The following is a 19912-nucleotide window of genomic DNA, read 5'->3' on the forward strand; positions in this document are numbered from 1 at the left end:
TTTTAGCAACTCTATTATTGTCCCCATTTCGAAGCATTCAAACATTCATTGTTCCTCGTGAATGGAAATTGGGTTCAGTGCAAGATGGTTTGCAAATGCGAGAGTTTCGGGGGGTTTTTCTTTATTTTTGCCATATCTGGAATTACTCTATCGGCACACACACACACACTCACTCGCGCAATTAACTTTTCGGCGTAATTAATGCCGAGCCTAATTATTGTTAATCAAGCTCAGGCCGTCAACCGGGCAGCAGAGCAGAGCAGCCCCCAGCAGGCCGCATAATGGATGAGCCGCAATTAAAATCAACTTCCTATATATGTTTGTACATATGTATATACGCGATTATATATGTACTTGAGTGGGTGGCGGGGGAAGCACCGTGAGTCACGAGGAAAAGTCGTGTTGCACGAAATTTACAAACTAAAGAGTATAGGAAACATGGTAAAAGTGGTACAAAATCTGTTGAGTAGGGAATTATTTCAGGCTGCTGTCTTAAATGAAGTATTCCATCTATTATAGCAACATCTGAAGATCCTTGGAACCTGTGCGATATCAAGCGCGAAAGAAGCGCCATCTTGTAAGTACGCATGCTGTCAGCCATTATTTGCCTAACCCACCACGTTGGATACCCGTTGGATACCATGCCCCCTTTGGCTGCCACCCCATCTGGCATCCAATGTGGAGGGCAATCAGCGAACCAGTCGCGCAACGGGGCGAGTTATTTTTACTTGTCTTACTTGGGGGGAGCCAGAACCCAAACCCCATCCTCTTGGCTGATTCCCCATCATTTACTTTGTCAGTATGCGGCAGCTTCATCATTACTATTGCTGCTGGTTTCATTGCTGGTTCTTGTTCTTTGTTTGCAACGTACAAACACGTCACTCGATGATTACCATCCCCATCATAGCCAGCAGCCCCAGCATCATCATCGCCATCGTGGTCTCCATCTTGGCTGCTGTATTTTTCCCTTAGGTACTTGTCTTTCTTAACTCATTGCGTTGGCAATAAATCTTCGACGCTCTTATCTGCCAGGCACACAGTTTGAGTTCGCATTCTCCCCCTGCCCCACGCCCCACGCCCCATGCCACGCCCATTTCCATTAACTGACTTTCACTTGGGCCATATGTCAGGTCCTTCGGTTCTATTAGCCTATGGCACCTGCTTAAACAAAAGGGTTTTCGGCCTAATGAGTCGCCGACCATTTGAGCCACAATTTAAATTTCCATTCCTGAGCCGCCTTTACTGCAGCAGCTTTGGGCCTCATTACAATGGGCCTGAAATATTAACTAGAGAAAGCTGAGTAATTGCCAGTGTTTCACTTGGCAAAACACAAAAGCCCAGCCCACGAAGATAATAATATTCGAATGTCCCATCTGCAGGTCGACCCCATTTATGGCCGAATACAAAATGATGGCCATAAAATCGTCTCATATTTGACTGGCCTTTATTTATTCATTTCAAATTTACTCGCCGGCCATTTTATGATGCCAAATTTTGACCTAAAAATCATAAAAACTGTAATCAAAATGTTTGCCCGCTTTATGGCCGACAAGAAGAAGGTCGGCGGAGATTGGTGATGAGGGGATGTGGGGAGTGGGGGGTTCTAATAACGTCTAAACGCGAGTCCGGCCAAAAGGAAAAGCGGCAAGGGAATGAAGAGAAAGGGAGGCTGGGGCTCAAGGCTTATGGCTTTTTAATGGTGCCGTGTGTCGGTTTTGTGGCAAATAAAATGGCGCACATTAAAAGCGGGCCAAGGAGCTGCCCCACCAATTGCAGTGGCTCCCGCATCCTGGGCCCCAACCTCTAACCCCCTGGCCCCCTCGCCACCCAGCTCATATTGGGGTCATGCATGGCAGCCCGGGTAAATAAAAAATACATAAAAATATTTTACGAGTTCCGTCCTCGTCCGGGAATAGAAGGCATAGATGGAGCGGAGTCCAAGGAGCTGAAAAGCATAGGATAGTCCATGGCAGCGAGATTGCAATAAAAATGGCGGCAAATAAAATTGACAATATTGTCATGCGCGCAATTTGATTTTGATGCCACTGTGTGTGTGTGTGTGTGTGTGGGGGCATCCGCAATCCTTGGACTTGGCAACAAAATGAGCACATTTTAATTTCCCTAAGCGCCATAAGCATAGCTTACGAAATCAAGGCCAAGGAGCTGTTTCCAAATAGCTCGTCTTTAAATTTATACTTAAAGTATATTCATTAAAGGAACTAAATGAATGACAATGAAATGACAATGTGACAGGACATACCTATAGCGCCTATAAATACTTGGTAGTAAACGCTGATTTCTGTACAATTTCAGTTAATATACTCGCCTTCCTTACGTTTGCTTTATCTGCTGTACTAACTTTTTATGGAGCAGTCTAGGTGCTGATGCAATGGGATTGTTTAAGAAGCCGTCGGCAAAACGCTAAAAGGTCTGCCCCTTATCAGGCACTCCCCTTCCCCTCCTCCCTTCACCACCCAGCAAACACCACCCAACCCCACCCCACACCACACATTTTTTATCTGCGAGAGTGTGGAGCCAATGATTATTCCGGGTTTTGTCATTTCAATTCGCATTATCCTTTGCACTTATTTTACTACTTTGTGCGCCACTGCTTCTGTTCCCCAGCTGTAATTGTGGGTGGAAGGGCGGGGGAAGGGGAAAAGGACGAGGGTGTGTTTGTGTAATGGCGGGTTGTGGATGTCCTTCCCCTCACCGCGCGTCCCTTTTGCCCTGTCGAGTAACTCGTATTGTCATTGTGCAAATAAAATATGTCACGAATCGCCCACACCCCGCACACCGTGCTCCTTGGGTTCACCCCAAAAAAACAGAACAGAATCGAAACACGCCCCCTGCTATGTGTGTGTATCTAACCTTTTGTGCCCATTGTATCCTTTGTACAGGACTCGCACAATGAGAGCCAATGTTTTGCTTGCTTGCGAGCATCAAGAAATGAGAATCGCTTTTATATAAACTTGCCTGAATGAGGATGGGCGCTTGATGCGGTTAAAACAGTCGGCCAGCCTTGATTCCTCCTTGTGCACTGTCAGAAATTAATAAGAGCCACTTCAATATATTAATAAGTATTTTGAATGGAGATTCTGTGATGCAAAGTCAAATGAATTCGAATGAATCTGCATATCCAATCGATGTGTGTTTAAGTGTTTAATATATCTAAGTAAATATTTGTAAATAGTTATAATTCCCTTATTATCTGGAGTATAGCCATATTCTTGTTCATATTTAATTGCCCTAAATTTTTGAGCAGTCAAACTGCTTCATTTTCGCCCCATCCCGAATTCATGCAAACGCTTTTCACTTGACAAGCCAGGGAAATAAACAAACTACACGGAAAGCCAATGCCAAAGCCAAAGCCAAATCCAAATCCATGATTTCAGCTGCCAAATCCTTTTCAAAGCTGCAGCCAGGTGAAAAATAACGAAATATCGTATTTTTCATACATTTTTATCAAATATAAATACACACTCGTGTGGGTGCGAGTTGTATCCCCATACAAACCAGCCAATCCGAATCCGAACTGCGAATTGCGAATCCAAACAACTACACAAGTTTATAAAAGACACTCGCTGGCCCTTTGGCCCTTTGTGTCTTTGTGTTGAGTGCTTTTTGGCTAAATGCGAAATCGATTGGAAAACAATTTCCAATTTTTAAAGAATTATCGCCGCCATATTCGCGCATGCTGTACTAAATCACACATAAGCAACCTCTAAATCTGCTACCCAGGACCCCCGACACCCCGACCCCCCCCCGCACACATGGGCAACCTTTTCGCAAAGCTTTTCCTTTTTGGCTCGTTTATTTCCTTTTTATTTTCCGCTTTTCCAGCTCCCCTCTGCCCCTTTCCCTGCCCCGCAATATTTTCCATTTCATTTTCTGCGCGGTTGGCAGCGCGTTTAGCTTTGGCTGCATGCCTGACTGACTTTCAGTTATACTAAAAATATATACATTTATATCCGCACACATGAGCTGAACACAAACTATTATGCACCAGTTGGTTTTGAAATGTTAAATATTAAACAATAGTTAAGAATATAAAATATATAGCTTCCCGATTTTAATAATCTCTTCCACTTGAAACAAAATATACACTTTCACAACCCCATTCACAGCGTTCCTCTCCGCGTGTCCTTGGGTGTATCCTTGCGGGTGTTATCTCCACCGCAATAGCTACTGAGTCCGCAGAGAAGGAAGAGGTGATCCGGGGAGGACTTCGAGGACTGGCAACGCAACCCGCAGCCATTTAGTTTTATGTGCCCCCTTCGGTTGGGTTATTGCACCTTTGACTCGACTCCATCGCCATCCGAATGCCACTGCCACCTTCGACTTTCGCCGGAGGAGGTGGTGTCACCCTGGAGGGCATATGTGTATCCACAAAGCATCTCGCATGTGAGAGCCATTTATTATTATTTGCTTTCGGCAAATGTGTGAGCAAATGCGAGCCAGAATGTCGGCCGCAAGTATTTCCTAATCAGGTTTTAACTACTAATAGGATTTCCGAGGTGGCGAATCGTAATTTACATGGCTTTGGCCCCAGATACCCAAAGAATTGAATTGGAATCCAGAGCAAAGCTGCCGCTAATGTATTGCAGATTATGGTAAATCCCTCGGCACTTCCTTCCTTACATCCCTTCCATTCCTTCTTCCTGATTCAGCCCAAGGACCATATACTCACCCACACGTGCCCTAGCACTGCGTGGAGCCAATGGAGACTCCACTCAGGTCCCTGAAGCGCCTGAACCGCTCCGCTCTCCGCTGGCGAAGGTAGCGCCGCACCTCGAAGGCCGCATTGCAGGCCACCAGGCCCAGCATGATGGCCGTGATGAGCCCGGCGAAGATCAGCAGGAACCAGTGGAAGTAGCAGCTCATGGTCACCGGCCGCTGCAGCCAGCCGCTCCAGGATGCGGTGCACTGCTCCTGGACGCACCTGCCCCGCACATTCCGCACACATCCCTTCGCACAGCAGCCATTCGGACTGAAGCGGCCACAGGCGGTCACTTCGGTCAGCGGATCCGAGCAGTTGACCGCCGCGTACTGCGCCCCAATCCGGGGCATGAGGTGGGCCACAAGGGTGCCCAGGGTCAAGAGATTGGCCAACATGTCGCACTGTTTGTCACAAGTCGAGTGGCACGAATTTTGAGGATAATCAACTAGTTTTAAGTCTAAGGCAGGGCTGACTGCAACTACAAATTTCGATGAAAACAGAACACATGGTGGGGAATTTTGGTACAATGAGTCTTTTAATGCATATGCAAAGTAGTAGGGGAAACATTCCCATAAATTATAATTCCACTTAAAAGAAATGGGTTTTATCTTACTCTTTATCTATTTTTCATAATTGGAAATTCGTGTAATTGTTTCAGTTGAAGGAAATGGGTTTCATCTCACTTTATTTCCTTGTTTCTGGCCGCCAAAAATGCCCTGGCCTTTTCGGCCCGCTCCAGCGCCTCCTTGTCCAACGCCTCCTGCTCCTCCGGATCCCTGGGCGGAATGTACTCCGGCGGATTCTCCTCCGCCCGGGGATTCGGGATGAAGGGCGCATGTGGCCACACTGAGGGCTTCGCCTGCAGCAGCCACAGCTCGTCCAGTTGTTCCTGGAGGTACTGCACCGCCTTCTGGTGGCGATTGGCCATGAAGTAGGCGCAGCCTACCCAAACGCAAGTGATCAGGACGACGCAGGAGAGCATCAGCACCTTGCCGGAAATGGAATCCAGTGTAAAGGTGCTGGAGTCCGAGGACAGGTGAGATGCCAGTACTTCCTGCACCAGCAGAATGGGGAACAACTTCAAGGCGATCGTTTGCTTCATTGCGTGGAATTTCTTCAACTGGAGCTCTGGAAGTCGAGGCAGCCGACTTTATAGGCCCCACTTATCGCACAAACAACGACGGGCATTTCCCAGCGCCATTCCTTGGGGAAAATAATTCCAGTGAGAGTACTAAAAAGGCTAAGCGAACTATTATCAAAACGAGTCTTGGAATATAAAGTAATAATAATAATAATGCATTACTACACTTTCAATTGAAAGTATCTAACTTGTCAAGAGTATCAGATATTAGATATTAATGGTGTAAGTACGCAGACGTCACAAAAGCACTTTAAACTCCACTTCTGCGTTGCTATTGCCTTCGGTTATTATTCCACAGGGCTTAATTAATGTGGCAGAGTGGCATTCAAGGGGAGGGGGGCATGGCATTCAACATTCGAGTCTTGATTAGAAGTGCCACATCAGCTCGCCTCGCAGTTCACTCGATTCGGCGCTCAAAGAGACCGTAAACCAAATCGGCATAACAAAGTGATTCTAATGTAATTCGTGATTTTGCATAATTATAAAGTTAATAATTAAAATTGGCTGCGTGCACAAAACCGAAATGAAAACATTAAACTTTAATGATGATTTTGGGCCGTACGTACAGGTGCATTGCTCATTTGGCATTTACTGGCTGGATTTGGCAGGGGGTTATGTTCCCCCCTTCCCCCCTCTCGCCTCCATCGACAAATAACTAATGCGTAAATATTAGCAAACTCCACCCGCTCCCCTCTCGCCCTCCTCCGATTTTCCCCATAAATTTGAGACACATATGCAGTGCGCGCTTGTAATAAGCAATCAATTATTATTATTGAATTTCGGGCATGGTCAGGTGCAAAAAGGGGGCGGTGGGCGTGGCAGCTGGTCAACGCCACTAATGCGTCTAATGAGAATTTAAGCACACTTCAACCCTCTCAGCCCCTCAGTCCGCTTTTGAACCCCACCCATGGCAACTCATCCCATCCGGAATTTGGGAATTTTGCGTGGATTTGCACGGCGGATGGCGCACACAGCCCCAAGTACAGTTGTGCTCACTGGGCCCCAATGCAAATGCAAATACAATTACAATTACAATCGCATTCGGAGTCCATTTGGCGGCATTTCGGTTTGCTTTTCCTATATTTTCCAATTTGTCGGTCGAAACTGCGCAAATCTGTGATTTGCGGTTGGGCTCAGTACTCTTGAAATATGAGTGGTTGCTACATATTTAAGGGAAATGCAATACTACTTTCTTCTTCAGTATTATATGGTAAATATTATATATCCCCGAAAGTAGTAATGCATTTTGAAGTTTTTGATTAGTTGCACATATTTGTGAAAACCCCACTGTTTTGGTATGCCAAAGTAGATAAACCCAACTTATTGGGTAACCCTGATAAGGATCCTTGCAAACAGGATAGTGGGATTGGGGGGTGGGGTGTTCTAGAACGCCCCTCAAAGTGCCCGCTTAACTGGGTTTCAGGTGACCCAGCGCTAAACCGACATCGTTAATGATAATTTAATTATTGCCCGGCATTTCGGGCTTTGGCGACTTACGCACTCCTGCGAACGAGCATCCTGCGGCCTGGCTAATTGCAGCAAATCTGCTTTGGGTCAGTTAGTCGTCCTTATTAACTGATAATTGCAATCACCCGGCTTTTGGCCACCAGGTGGGCTGGAACTGACCGGAGGTGACTCCGGGGATGGGCGCATAAAACATAAAGCGGCCAAATCCGCGAATATCGCCATCCGTTGCAAGGATACGAGCTGCAAACAGTGACAGTGGCAGTGACAGAACTTAACTCGCAGCGCGGGCATTGTAATAATAAAACAAAAGTGTCAGGCCAAAGATATCGCCGGATATCGCAGGATATGCGCAATCCATATTGAAAATTGATTTCAATTTTTAATAGGCATCTGGCATGAGGCATCAGGCAGCGGCGGCGCTTTGATAAAAATGCCAACACGCGGCAATCGCGCAATCGCGGGCTTACCTCTTCGCAGGAAGATACATTCAGATATCCAGATCCGGATGCAGAACTGCAGCTGGAGCTGAAGCCTCCTGACGGGGGGGGGCTCTAGTTAAATATGGAAACAATATCGAAATGCCAACTGAAATCGGCTGAAACTTGCAAGTGAATGCGAACGCGACATGAATATCCATATGACTGCATGGCTGCATTTATATTTGTTTGCGGAGCTGTCAAATCATATTTTAATCTGTTTTGATTGCTGACTTTTGTGCGAGGGATTTGGGCCCGCCTGCAGCTGCAGCGGAAAATATTGCATTTTATTTCATTTCATTTTACTTTATTTATGCACAAAAAAAGACGGGCGTATTTATATGGAAAGCTCGTGCGATCTGCCCATGCTTCCGATTTTTCCGCATTTTCCGCTCGCGACTTCAGTCTGTGTGCTGTGTGCGTTTTCCATTTGTGCCATTTGATGTGCCAGAGTTAAGCAGTGAAATCCACTTTTTACGAGTTGTCCCCGGATTGCTCCGCCGGCCACGCCCACTCCCACGCCGCCCCTTTTTGGGAGCTTTGCGTTACTCATACGAGCGTAAGAAAAAGCAGCAGCACGCAGAATTTGTCCATAATATGTGTCAGCATAGAGGTGAGCATGAAGTCGACATGTTTATGGGAACTACTTCTAATATAAAAGATATAATACTAAATATATGAAGTATCCTATATAAGATAGCCATATAAATCTAATTTAACAATAGTATCGATTGCATATTTGTTTTCACTGATCACGCCCTCAGAAGCCTGAAATATATTCCCTTCGTTTAACTTTTGGACACTATCTGTTCCGCAATAATTATGTTGTCTCCGGTCAGGAAACTTGATAGCCTTGCCTCACATTTAGTTTATTGCACTTAGGCGACAAGTATAATGTTATTTTTATTGTGAAAGTCGAAACATTATCATGTGCGTCACAGAAATCTATTTCTTGCCAAATTCCAAGCAAAAACGCTATCTTGGTGTCACAGAACTCACATATTCTGATAGGTGATTTAAATTAAGGTTGATGGTTAAAAGTATGGATTGTGAGGATAAGCATAGCCTCGATAGTGCTTATTCAAAAGTCGCAGGAAGTGGATACCATCACTGGCAGGTCCTTACTCGCTCCTTTCCCGCCCTTTCTCACCGCGGCTTTGGCAGTGACTTAAATACACATAACCATAGATGGCGCCACTGGTCCTCGTCCTTTTCTCGTCCTGCCCCGCGCCCCCGCTCGCACGCTCTCCCTGGCTAGATTGTCAACATATTAGCTTCAAATTGCTAAAGTTCTGCGACTTTTGCTGTTGCCTCATTTTCTCGCTCACGCACAGCAGCTATCTCGCTCTCGCTCTGCTCACGTGCTGCCTCTCTTTCTGGCGCACAAGCCCCGTCTCTTTCGCGCCGCCGGCGGGCATCATTGTTTAATGTGGTGTTGCCAACTATTTTAGCCAAAAGCTCACACGGGTGGCGCGACCGGGTGATTTGCTTGCTTAGCTTAACGTGGCCCGGAATTTTAGGGCGGTGGGGGAAGAGGGCGGGGCCGTATTCCCTTCCGTGTCCGGCAACCATCCAAACATCCAACCATCCGGCTGTCCGCTCCCATCTCCGGCGGAATGCTTTCGCTTTTGGCGTTGAAACGTTCGGTTGACATTCGTGAAATCTCTTAAAATCCCGAAGGTCGTTGCCGGGGATTTTCTCAGATTTTGCTAGATTTAAATGAATTAGTTGCTTTGGCCGGCTGGCCGATTGATTTTCTGACCTTTACGGGTTCTTTTTTTCTCTGGATCTGAGTAGGCCAGCTGCAATTTGGCTGGCGAGCATTTGCAGCACATGACTCACCATTAGCTGCAGTTGACCCCCCAGCCTCATAACTCCACGCTCCACGGAATGAGTACAAATGGGGCTCGGACTGGCGGATGCGGCAAAATAATATGGATGAGGCCAAATTAGACACGCGGCGCAATGGAGAAAAATGTCCACTGCATTCTGCCAGTAATTAAAATATGAGAAAACAGCGCCGTCCCATAAAATATTCCGGGGTCAACAAAGGCTGCGAGAAGCCGCATCTGCATGCTCCTGTTCGTCCTTTTCGTGCTCTGCTCCTGGCTGGCTGGTTGGCTGGTTGGCTGGCTGGTCAGGCTGGTGGGCTTAAAAAAGCATCAAATTTCATATTCAAAATGGCACTTTACATGTTCAGCATAATTTATAAATGCACGCAGCGCCGGAAGAGCAGAAACACCAGGGCCGAGCCAGCCAGCTACAACAAACATGAAATGTGCTGCGGTGGCAATATTTTTGAAGCAACATTGTCGACACTCCGGAAAAAGGGATCCAGGAGAAATGTGGCGGGGGGAGGAGGAGGGAAAAGAGGCGGGGCAGGAGCAGGACATCGATGGCAGCGTTGCTGTTGTCATTCGTCGCTTTTTTACTTAAGGGTATACCAGCTATCCAATGCAGTTTGTACATCATTCGTTGGAAAAATGTTTTCATTAGACGTATTTACATATCAGTTTAAGGATTCTTTATAAATGTATTTTTCTCTTATTAAATTAGATTATTTTATAAGATTTTTGGGATATCAAAAATCAGTTGCTTGTGAAAAAGAGGGAAGTTAAGGTATTTTGTGAAAAAGAGGGAAGTTAAGGTATTTTAGTTTAGCCTTGATTCCAGGACTCGCGGACGTTGCAAACAGCAAACATGCCGCAGTCCTGTTCCTGCCCGCCACTAGCCACTCCCGCTCCTCTTTGCCCCCACTTCCCACTCCACATTCCCCTCCTGCCACTCAGCCCTTTGTCCAAGGTGTGCGATGCTTTTAATGGCCTCCAGGAGGCGGCCAGGCCCGCATGTTGAAAGGATTGCTGCGAGTTACGCCACGAGGCCTACACAGTGTCCTGCCACCCATTCCCCAGCCTGGCCATGTCCTGCCACAGTTGATTGGCTGCTATTTTGGGTGTTGACGCAGCCGGAGGAGGCAACTGCTGAAATTTGCATATCAAAAACGGCCAGGACATTCTCCGTATGAGTGTGTTAGTGTGTGTGTGTGTGTAATGTCCTTTTGCAGGCTCTGGCTGTGCCAGCGGCTCTATGAATTTATGAACATAATATAAATTTATTTTTGCAAACTTTTCATGTTTTTGTTTGGGCCACCGAAAATCTGCATGCCACACCCACACCGCCCGCCGCCCAGCGCCCACTGCCCACCAGGACAACAAAGGGATTGTTGTGTCAGTTTGCATACATGTGCAAGGATGCACACGTCCTTTCAGCCCCTTTGTCTGTGTGTGTGTGAGAGCTGCATTCAGCTGTGTGCTTTCGAGCACGTTCCAAGTTTATTTATGCGTATGCAGAATACTTAATGAAAATTTAAATGTAAAAGTTACTCGTAGATTGCAGCCTCTGGCAAATGGAAAACGGGCAAGTGGGAAAATGGGGAAATGGGAAAATGGGAGGATGTAGTCGGTCAAGTGGAGATCTAGTGCACCTTGGCGGCATACGGATAGCTAACCCATTCGAAATTCACAAAAAGCGAGACATTCGCCGTAAGCCCTGCCAGTTATGAATCTCCAACTACAACTACATTTCCATTTGGAACAGCTTGCGGATGCAGAAAAATATTTGAAATTAAATTGAAAGGAAAAAGTATATTCAGCTAAGCCGCCAGCTGATCCCTTGAGTCCGTCTTCGAGTCCGGCTGATTATGCAAATGCAATGCCACCGCATGCCTTCAACTGAACTGAACAATCTGAATCTGAATCTGATTCTGAATCTGAATCGGAATCTGAAAACCAGCCAGACTCCCTTACTCCTTTTAATGGGAGTAAAGGGAATGTAGCATTCGATTTAGATGCAAATTCATCACAAAGCCGGACCGAGAAAACAATAAAACTGACCAAAGCCGAAAGCAGTTAAACTCGGCAGAACTCTGTTTAAATTAGATTTTTCCCAAGCGCCAAAGTACCCTAAGCCCCGCCCACTTCTGCGGCTTCTTGTTGCGCCCCGAAAAAACATAACTCACAAATCCAATTGCCATAAATAAAAAGCCGGAGCCGTACCCGGAACCAAAAAAAAAAAACTTCTGCCGGGATGTAAGTCGGCAGTAACTCCATCAAATGATGTACAAGTTAACACATTTGCTGTATAAATCTTGTTCAGAAAGTCTAAACGGCGCACGAACAATTCTCGCAAGTCGAGTTATTCAAAAATCGCTTCTAAATTGGCCGCCCAGTGTTACCCCCATCGGTATCCTTCTGTTTTTCTGGCTCTCTGCTGTTTTCCAGTTTTTTGTTTGTTGTTTTTTGTTTTCTGTTTGTTGTTTTGGCCATGCAGCTTTCGATTGTGCACATTTATCTTGGGGCAGCTTATGCGAAAAGTTATGAAATATGCGCACGAGCGTCGCACAAATTGTCGGGTGGCTTGAGGGGCAGGAAAAGCGGGAAAATGGGTTTATCAGGCGGGAATTTCCCACTGGAGAGCCCCTTGAAGACCGTGCTGAAATCTGCTGCTGCTACTGCTGCTCGTTTGCTTTACGACTGCCCGCGAATGCACTTGACACTGGTCGCAGGATAATCAAGTTTGTTCAGGATGATTCGTTGATCCGGCATAGTGAGCGTTCCTATAGAGATTTTCCTGCTCCAACTAAGCCAGCCCTGGGAAAACCCACCCTCGTGCATGTGTGTGTGTTAAAATTAAATAAAATAAAATTAAATGTATATAAAATTAGGTTAATGCCTCGCCAGCAGCATCCGCAGCGGAGTGGCGTCTTTTATTTTATTGCTATGTAGATGAACCAGCACAGCAAGGGAGCCAGGGAGGAGGTCCTGCGGCAGGATGGACGCTGCGCTACGCACCCCAGCACATACGTACACGGAGAAAAAATCTCTAGCTGAATGTGGAATAGAATCCTCGAAAGTGGAATTCGCCTTGTCATTAAATACCTATAATCAGTTTACATAACTACAAGGCTTAATATCTTTAAGTTCGAAAGCCGCAATCTGCTGTTTACCTACTAGATTTTTTTTCGAGTGCACCCTCTGCAGCGCAGTTCCCCCGCCCCATGGCCACAAAACAGGCGACTTAAACAGGACTTATGGTTATCTTCGCATTTTATGGATATTGCGCCCGGCCCGCTCTCCAATGCTTTTTTCATTCCACATTCCACATTCCGGGGGGTGGTGGCTGCCACGAAATAAATGAAGTTACTCGCAGCCATATGTTTGCTAAATGCTGTATGTAAATGTCGTGGGGAAAACACTTTAATTTCGGCAAGCAGAAGGCAGCAGCAGCAGCAGAAGAGGCGGCATCCAAAGGCAAGGACATTCGGGGCATTAATATAATGGCGCGAATGAAGGAAAAGCGAAAGTGTCGAAGGAAACCCTGGCTGAACTTGAGACAAATGAAGGCGAAATGAACTGCATTCGATGGCGGGAAATTATGAACTGCAGCGGGGAAAATTGCGGCCAAAAATAAAACGCGCCTGCTGCAGCGAGTTAAGCCTACTTAAGCCCACGTTGCATGTTGCATGTCGCTTGCTGCACGCTGCGTGCTGCACTCACCATGCAGCAGTAACAGCAGTGGCAGCTAGAACATAAAACAGCTCCAGAGGCACGGGACACAGAACTCGGAGGCGCTGCACATTTGTCGAGCTGGCTAAGCCCACTTAAGCCCTAAAAAACAGAGCGGACAAAGACGGAGACAGCCGGGAAATCGGAAAAGCGGGAAACTCGCAGGGAAAGCAGCGGGCAGACACTCGCCGTTCGATTTGACTTATGGGTTCGTTCGCTCCGATGTCCGCTATTAATAGCAGCGCCCTCGTAATCTGCCCATCATCTGGAGGAGATGCTGATCAAGTGGAGTGGATTTCGCCGCGATGGCAGGTTCCGCCGCAAAGTGACAAGAGGCCACTGGAGTAGAATAAGAATCTTACAAAGTCATACAGAATGTGTAGAGCTTGATGCGTTTATTTATATGCATACCTACTATTTCTGCATTCTTGCGGTACTTTCGGTACTTTCACAATTTGTTTGATATCTCGAGTGAAAACACTTTCCCGCGAGCTTGATGAAAGTTATGAAGACTTGCCCCAGTCCGATAATTGGCATCAATTTCACGCCCCGCCAGCCCACTGGCCCTCGCTCAATTGCTTCAGCTGAAATACGATCGCGTTGCCACAAATAGACGGGGGAAAATGTGAAAATGTTAATTTCCCGGGACTGCGCTTGGCTTCCTGGGTTTTTCAATTTTTGGGTGAAATTGATGCGTGACGTGGAGCAAATCGCGCCACGAGCTGCTTCATTACGTCCCTGAGTTGTTGGGTAATTAGAAGAGCAGGACGCGATTCGGGGATTAGGGATATTCAAATGGGTTCCGTACTGAGTTGCTCGCTGGGAGGTTGGAAGGCTGGGATAACAAACAAACAAGAAATTAAATCGTGTCAATATTTTGTGCGTATTCTAAGCTAGAGACACGCTCCGTCGCCCGGAACGTGAGTGGTTCCGCCGGAGAATCACGTCGCATGCCCGGAATAGCTAAAACCCAACTTGGGAGCTCCACAATCCTGAGAGTCCTGCGAGTCCTGAATTCCAGTTAAAGAAACTCCCGAATGAGCGTGTGTTTAGCTGAACTCGAGTGCCACCATTAAAATACCATTCTGCGCGCCATTTTGCCGCCGTTCACCCCCATCGAACGACCCCCCTTTTGGCACTTTTTCCAGGGGCGGAGGGTGGAGACCACCCCTTTAATTATGATTCAGTGCACACAAACTTTTGTTGCGTGCCCACTTTCCTTGCTGCTGCTGCGGCTGCTGTTGTTGTTGCTTTGTGCTAACTTTTCAATTCCTAATTATAATTAGAGAATCGGTTGTGTTCATAAATATTAAAAAGGGTCCTTGCCTGTCCCTTTTGCACTGGCTGCCAGCGACATTGCATGAATAATTAACTGAAGTCGTTTTGGGGAGGCTGGGTGCTGCTGGTCTTCAGAGCCCCATTTGCCGCCTCCTGCCAGGCGCCATTTTGTTTGGCCAAGAGCATTTGGCCATGTAACAACAGAAGGAGCAACAAAGGAGCCCGAAAATGGGGAGTGGGAGCCATGGGAGGCGGAGGGGCGACAAAAAGGGGTGCCAAAGTGCGGTGGCGGGGGAGGGGGGCCACGGCGACACGTCATGAATTTATGAATTTTTGCATTTTTAATGTAATTTGTGCGACGCAGCTTCCTTCGACGAGTCTCTCCAGTTCGCCCTGCTGCTCGCCCCGAAAGTGAACGAGCAAAAAATGGAGAAACATCCTTTGCCTCTTGAAAACTATACATACTACTAATATTCAAATTCAAATCTTTGTTATTCTTCACCAATTTTAGAATTTTATTTTCTTTACCAAATTTAATTATTTCTCTTTTTATTGGTAATTTTATTTTTAAAAGAAAAATATATATATATATTCTACATATTTAAGAAACTACGTTTTAAATATGGAAACTTTAGGGGTGCTATTATTTTGAGGGAACATGTATAAGTCTGTTATTTTTCGTTACCCAAATCGAAATTTGAAAAGTAACGTACCTTTAAGGCACTGTTCTGTATTTTTTCAGTATTTCCACAGCTGCCATCCTGATTTCCAAGGATGTCGAGTGCTGCCACCCCAATTTCTAAGGATGTGTATACAAATGTATAAGTATTAGGTTGAAAACTCCGATATGTGTAGAATGCTAGAGGTTCTTGTGTCGGCTAACTTAACGATAGACTGTGCACAAACCTCGTTCTTACATTTATGTTACTTATTCGTAATGCGAATGTCAATTACATGATAAATAACTTTATATAAAGATGATTAGGAAGAAATTAAAAACAATTAATCTAGTTGTGTTGAAAAAATCCGAAAGTAGATGTTCCTATACATGTTCTAAACTTTTTAACTTTAATACATATTTCGCATAAAATTGTGATATACAAAAAGGACCACGAAAGTAAAAGGATTTGAAAACTTTGCGTATAAGGAACACAAACGACTTACTCTTTTTTGATTGTGAAGCTTTTCTGAATCATTAAGGTAAATATAACCTTCGAATATATGAAATTTCATAGAAATTTGCCGATCCTCAATTTCGCCTTATAACCAACAGCGTTTTGGCTAAAATAGGAGAAATATTCGTCCAAATATAAAATGTCATATCTCGTTGTGCTCGTGATGAAATTTCCAATCCATGCAAGTCCTCATTTGTATATTTTAAATTTGGCCCATTTTTCGCAAAAAATCATGATGTAACCCCTTACCAAAAAGTCAAAATTTTGAAAATTAAAATTTGTTGTATATCATTCAAAAAACGATGTATTTTGTTAATTGGGGTTCGTAGCTATTTAAAACAGGTGACACTTCAAACCGAAAATCACTTTGAAAAAACGATTGATGTTACGGATGTTGAGGGACAGCCCTAACTGCTTTTCTTCCATATTCGCCGAGGCATTGATAACCGAATCGGAAAAGCTTTGAGCAAGTGGCCAAATATGCAAAGCTTAACTGATTTGGAATGCACTTTAATCCGCTTGATACGAGCTCGATGAGCTGATGTTTCCCGAATGCAGGAATGCTCGAATGCAGGAATACGGCACAGCAAAAACACCAAACTTAATGACACACCGAGTGGACAACCACATGGGACCCATAAACCAATAACCAAGAGCAACCAGAAAGTTAGCAAGCACACAGGTGGCGCGGTCGGAGATTCCATTGGGGGGCAAATTGGGTTGGGGATGGGTTGGGGTTGGGTTGAGGTGGCATGCAGTTGGCAAAGTGAAACTAAAGCTACACGATGCTGCTCACGCAGCTGCACACATGACCAGATCAGGGTCATAATCCGCTGGCCAAAAAAAAAATGGGGCAGCACAATCAACTCCAACTGGGGGCCAGCGTTCCGTGAAACTGCCATTGAGTGGGGCGCTTGCCAATTCGGATTCGGATTCGCATTCGAGTCCTCGTCAGGTGTATAGTTTTGCTGCTGGGGACCTCCTCCTGCTCCTGCCTCTCCTCCTCCTCCCCCTCCCTTGCCACGGCCACAAATCGTACGCTAAAACCCATTTTGGCTTGACTCAATGCCTTTGCAAGGGGCGGCGGGGATGGCAGGGGCGTGGCATGGGGGTATCTGTGGTATCTGCGGTCAGGGGCAGGTCTACAAATTAGATTTCAACGCAGCTTACAGTCTCCTCAGCTGCCGTTTTACACCGGGTATGCTGGAACTTACAGGGTATGTCAGATAAGTGCACACTTATGCAGATGTGCTTATCTTAATTTTTATCATTGGAGATTGAAGACCAATTTGGCGCTGTTTCTAGCTTGTATGATCTGATATTTCGAGTCGTATTATACATTTTAGAGAGTATCTGTTGGGCGGTACGCCAAGGCATCCCCAGTGTCCTTCGAATCATATTGGGCCACTCAAAAGGACGAACAGGACGAGGCAAGGCAAAGACAGGAGTGCCCAATAGTCCAAAGTGACAGTGGCAGTGGCAGTGGCGCAGCGCTACTGAAACGTTTTAAAAGCATCTTCATCATAAATCCGTAAAATGAAAAACGATGCATGCCACTCACACACATCCATATATTCACATACACTTGCCATACAGACGTACATTTCAGCAGTGGCCCATGTGGGGTACAAATTTAGTTACACATTTTGCTTGTTTGTTTCTGCCACTCCTTGTGGCAGCGGCAAAGTGATATTGTCCCCTGGTGGCTTAACTTGTCATGTGGCAAGCAAAAGGAAGCAGGACCTTTTTGCATTCGGGGCCAGCTCACAGCTCACAGCACTAACACTAGCACAAGCACTGCTGCTATCAGCCGAAGGAGTAGAAGGACCTAGCAGGCCGCATTTTATGAATTATTCAAAATGATCATAATAAATTGCTGCAGCCTTTTACGGCAGCTGGGAAATGGGGAACCGGAAATGGGGAACGGGAAATGGGGAATGGCAGCAGATTGGGGTGCAAAGTGGCCACCCTTATCGGCTGCCATATTTTTTCGTTAGCCTGTGTGCACTTTTGGTTAAAATGTTTTACCTTCCTTCGGCTCAGCCGGCTGGCATGCAACACTGTTTGCGTTGCCCTGGTCAACTTCGGTTACTTTGCCGTGCACTGAAAAATCATCACCATCAGCAGAACTCTCATTTATTTCCAAATTTCCTTTGCTTTCCCACCCATTGAATATTTCCTAATTTCCTTTGCTTTCCCACCCATTGAATACTTGCAGTGTAAAAGTTTTCATCTTGGCTGTCGAGCTGGAAAACTTTGGTGTGCTGCTTGGAAACCAGTGCAGTTTGCTTTTGCAACAGCAACTTTGTGTTTCGAGGGGAAGTCGCTGAATCGGACAAGGGCCCAAGATCCCAGAGCTAAAGGGATCCAAGGAGCTGAGGAGCCGAGGAGAAGGTGAACATCTTGGCAGGAAGTCAAACAGATACGCCGCCACTTATTTGCGCAGCCTCAGCAGAAGGAGCTGCTTTCAGCTTTCGGAAAAGTGCCAAATGAATAGTGCCAGTGGCCGGCGGAAATCTGCTTAAAGTTTCACTCATTAAGTCCTTGAACAATGAAAGTGGAGGACTCTCGAGGACTCCTCCTTGTTTCTTCTCGAGCAGGCGGAACTTTGCCAACAGAATAAATCAATTCCTTATTCCCTATGCCGCCTCAAAACAAACCCTTCAGCTCCTCAGCTGTTTATTTGCTGAGCCAGCAAACTTTGGCGTTTGGGCCAAAACACCTGCGCAAAGACGTTGTTGGCCCGAAACGCTCAAATGAGTATTCGCATTGATGTATGGCCTCCTGAGTGGGCGGCGGAACATGCACATTGATTGATTACCGACACAGTTTGCCACTCGAAGCCCAGCGTTGAGTGATGCCCTCAGCTTGCCCATCTCGCCCATCCTGCCCAACTTGGCCCACTTGGTGCTCTGGCAACAGCTAAACAGCCAAAAGCATTTGTGGGCGGCAAGTGCCACGGTTCGTCGAATGCAATCTCGACTCCATCCGCCAGCGGTCTCCATCTCCAGCTGCCATCTCCTGTTCGGTTTCTGTTCCTGTTGCTGTGTTTGGTGGTCGCTTTGCCACAGATTCCCAGCCTGCTGGCCAATTTGCTTCATCGCACTGCACTCAAAAAAATGGCCAACTGCGAGTTAATACTCGTCCTAACTCATAGATTCAAAATTTGAAATTAATAATCGCGCACTTCCTCATTCTCGTTAATCATTCCTCATCAATTGGTATATACATCTGAGCAATATAATTTCTTATTCCCAGTGTAGGAATGCCGCTTGGCTTTTGATGGGAAGGCCACTTGATGGTTTAGCACCGGTTCAATGCGCTTTTCATTTGTCGTGGTCGCCAAAGGAGCTCGTTGCAAACTGGCTAAAAAGGGAATGTCACCGAGTTCTGCTTCCCGTCTACTCCTGGAAGTTCCTGCCCAAAGGCTCTTCACAAATTGAAGTCTGCTGCTGGGGGCTTGGGGCTTCGACACTTGGAAGTCAACAGCAATTACTAGGCGAAAACAGCATTAACGGTCACACGGGGCGAATGCGCAACGTTTCGCTTGGCACTACTTGCGGAAAGGAGCCACGTGGTGGTCCACCGATCGGGATTTCAATAGCGGTCACTAGTGTCGTGGACATTTAGATACATGCCAGGATGCCGGGATGCCAGGATGCAGTCGACAGGAAGTCCGGCTTCCTTGGCACGCCTAATTAGAGCCGATTAATGAGCCAGTTGGCTAGCCATTGTTTCCACACTCACCGCACTGCTCCATTGTGTGCGCAATTCGACTAATTAGTTGCACAGTACGCCCCACTCACACACACACACTCATAGGTAGTAAGGAAAAGGGAAGGATAGCCCCATCCGCCAGCACAAAACAAAATTCCTCCACATGTAACAAACTGTGTCCTTGCCTCTGGAATCCTTTGTGCGCCACATACTTTTACCTTTCTGCTGTGGCGCATTAAAAAATTAGTGTTGTCCTGGTCTTAAGAAATCAGAAAGGATTACATTGCTATTTAAGACCAAAACAGCCGCCGGCAACAGGTAGCCATTGAAATCCACAAAGGACCCGGACGCAGGACCCGGGACCCAGAATCCTG

General features: G+C 46.2%; 2 protein-coding genes across 2 annotated transcripts; both read right to left on the reverse strand.

The window, feature by feature from the left end:
* Window positions 1-4050: 4050 nt before the first annotated feature.
* Window positions 4051-5186, reverse strand: LOC122621326. Its single transcript, XM_043799158.1, has one exon. It carries the CDS (start codon window positions 5113-5115, stop codon window positions 4702-4704), a length of 414 nt encoding a protein of 137 aa, XP_043655093.1. The 5' UTR covers window positions 5116-5186; the 3' UTR covers window positions 4051-4701.
* A 184-nt stretch (window positions 5187-5370) lies between these two features.
* LOC122621752 lies at window positions 5371-5822 on the reverse strand. The gene has a single exon (XM_043799726.1). It carries the CDS (start codon window positions 5820-5822, stop codon window positions 5400-5402), a length of 423 nt encoding a protein of 140 aa, XP_043655661.1. The 3' UTR covers window positions 5371-5399.
* Window positions 5823-19912: the final 14090 nt, after the last annotated feature.

The sequence above is a fragment of the Drosophila teissieri genome, chromosome 3R, assembly GCF_016746235.2.
Source record: "Drosophila teissieri strain GT53w chromosome 3R, Prin_Dtei_1.1, whole genome shotgun sequence".
Lineage (NCBI taxonomy): Eukaryota > Metazoa > Arthropoda > Insecta > Diptera > Drosophilidae > Drosophila > Drosophila teissieri.

Coding starts and splice junctions, on each gene's coding strand:
- LOC122621326 (XM_043799158.1), bottom strand. CDS start 5,115: ATGTTGGCCAATCTCTTGACCCTGGGCACCCTTGTGGCCCACCTCATG.
- LOC122621752 (XM_043799726.1), bottom strand. CDS start 5,822: ATGAAGCAAACGATCGCCTTGAAGTTGTTCCCCATTCTGCTGGTGCAG.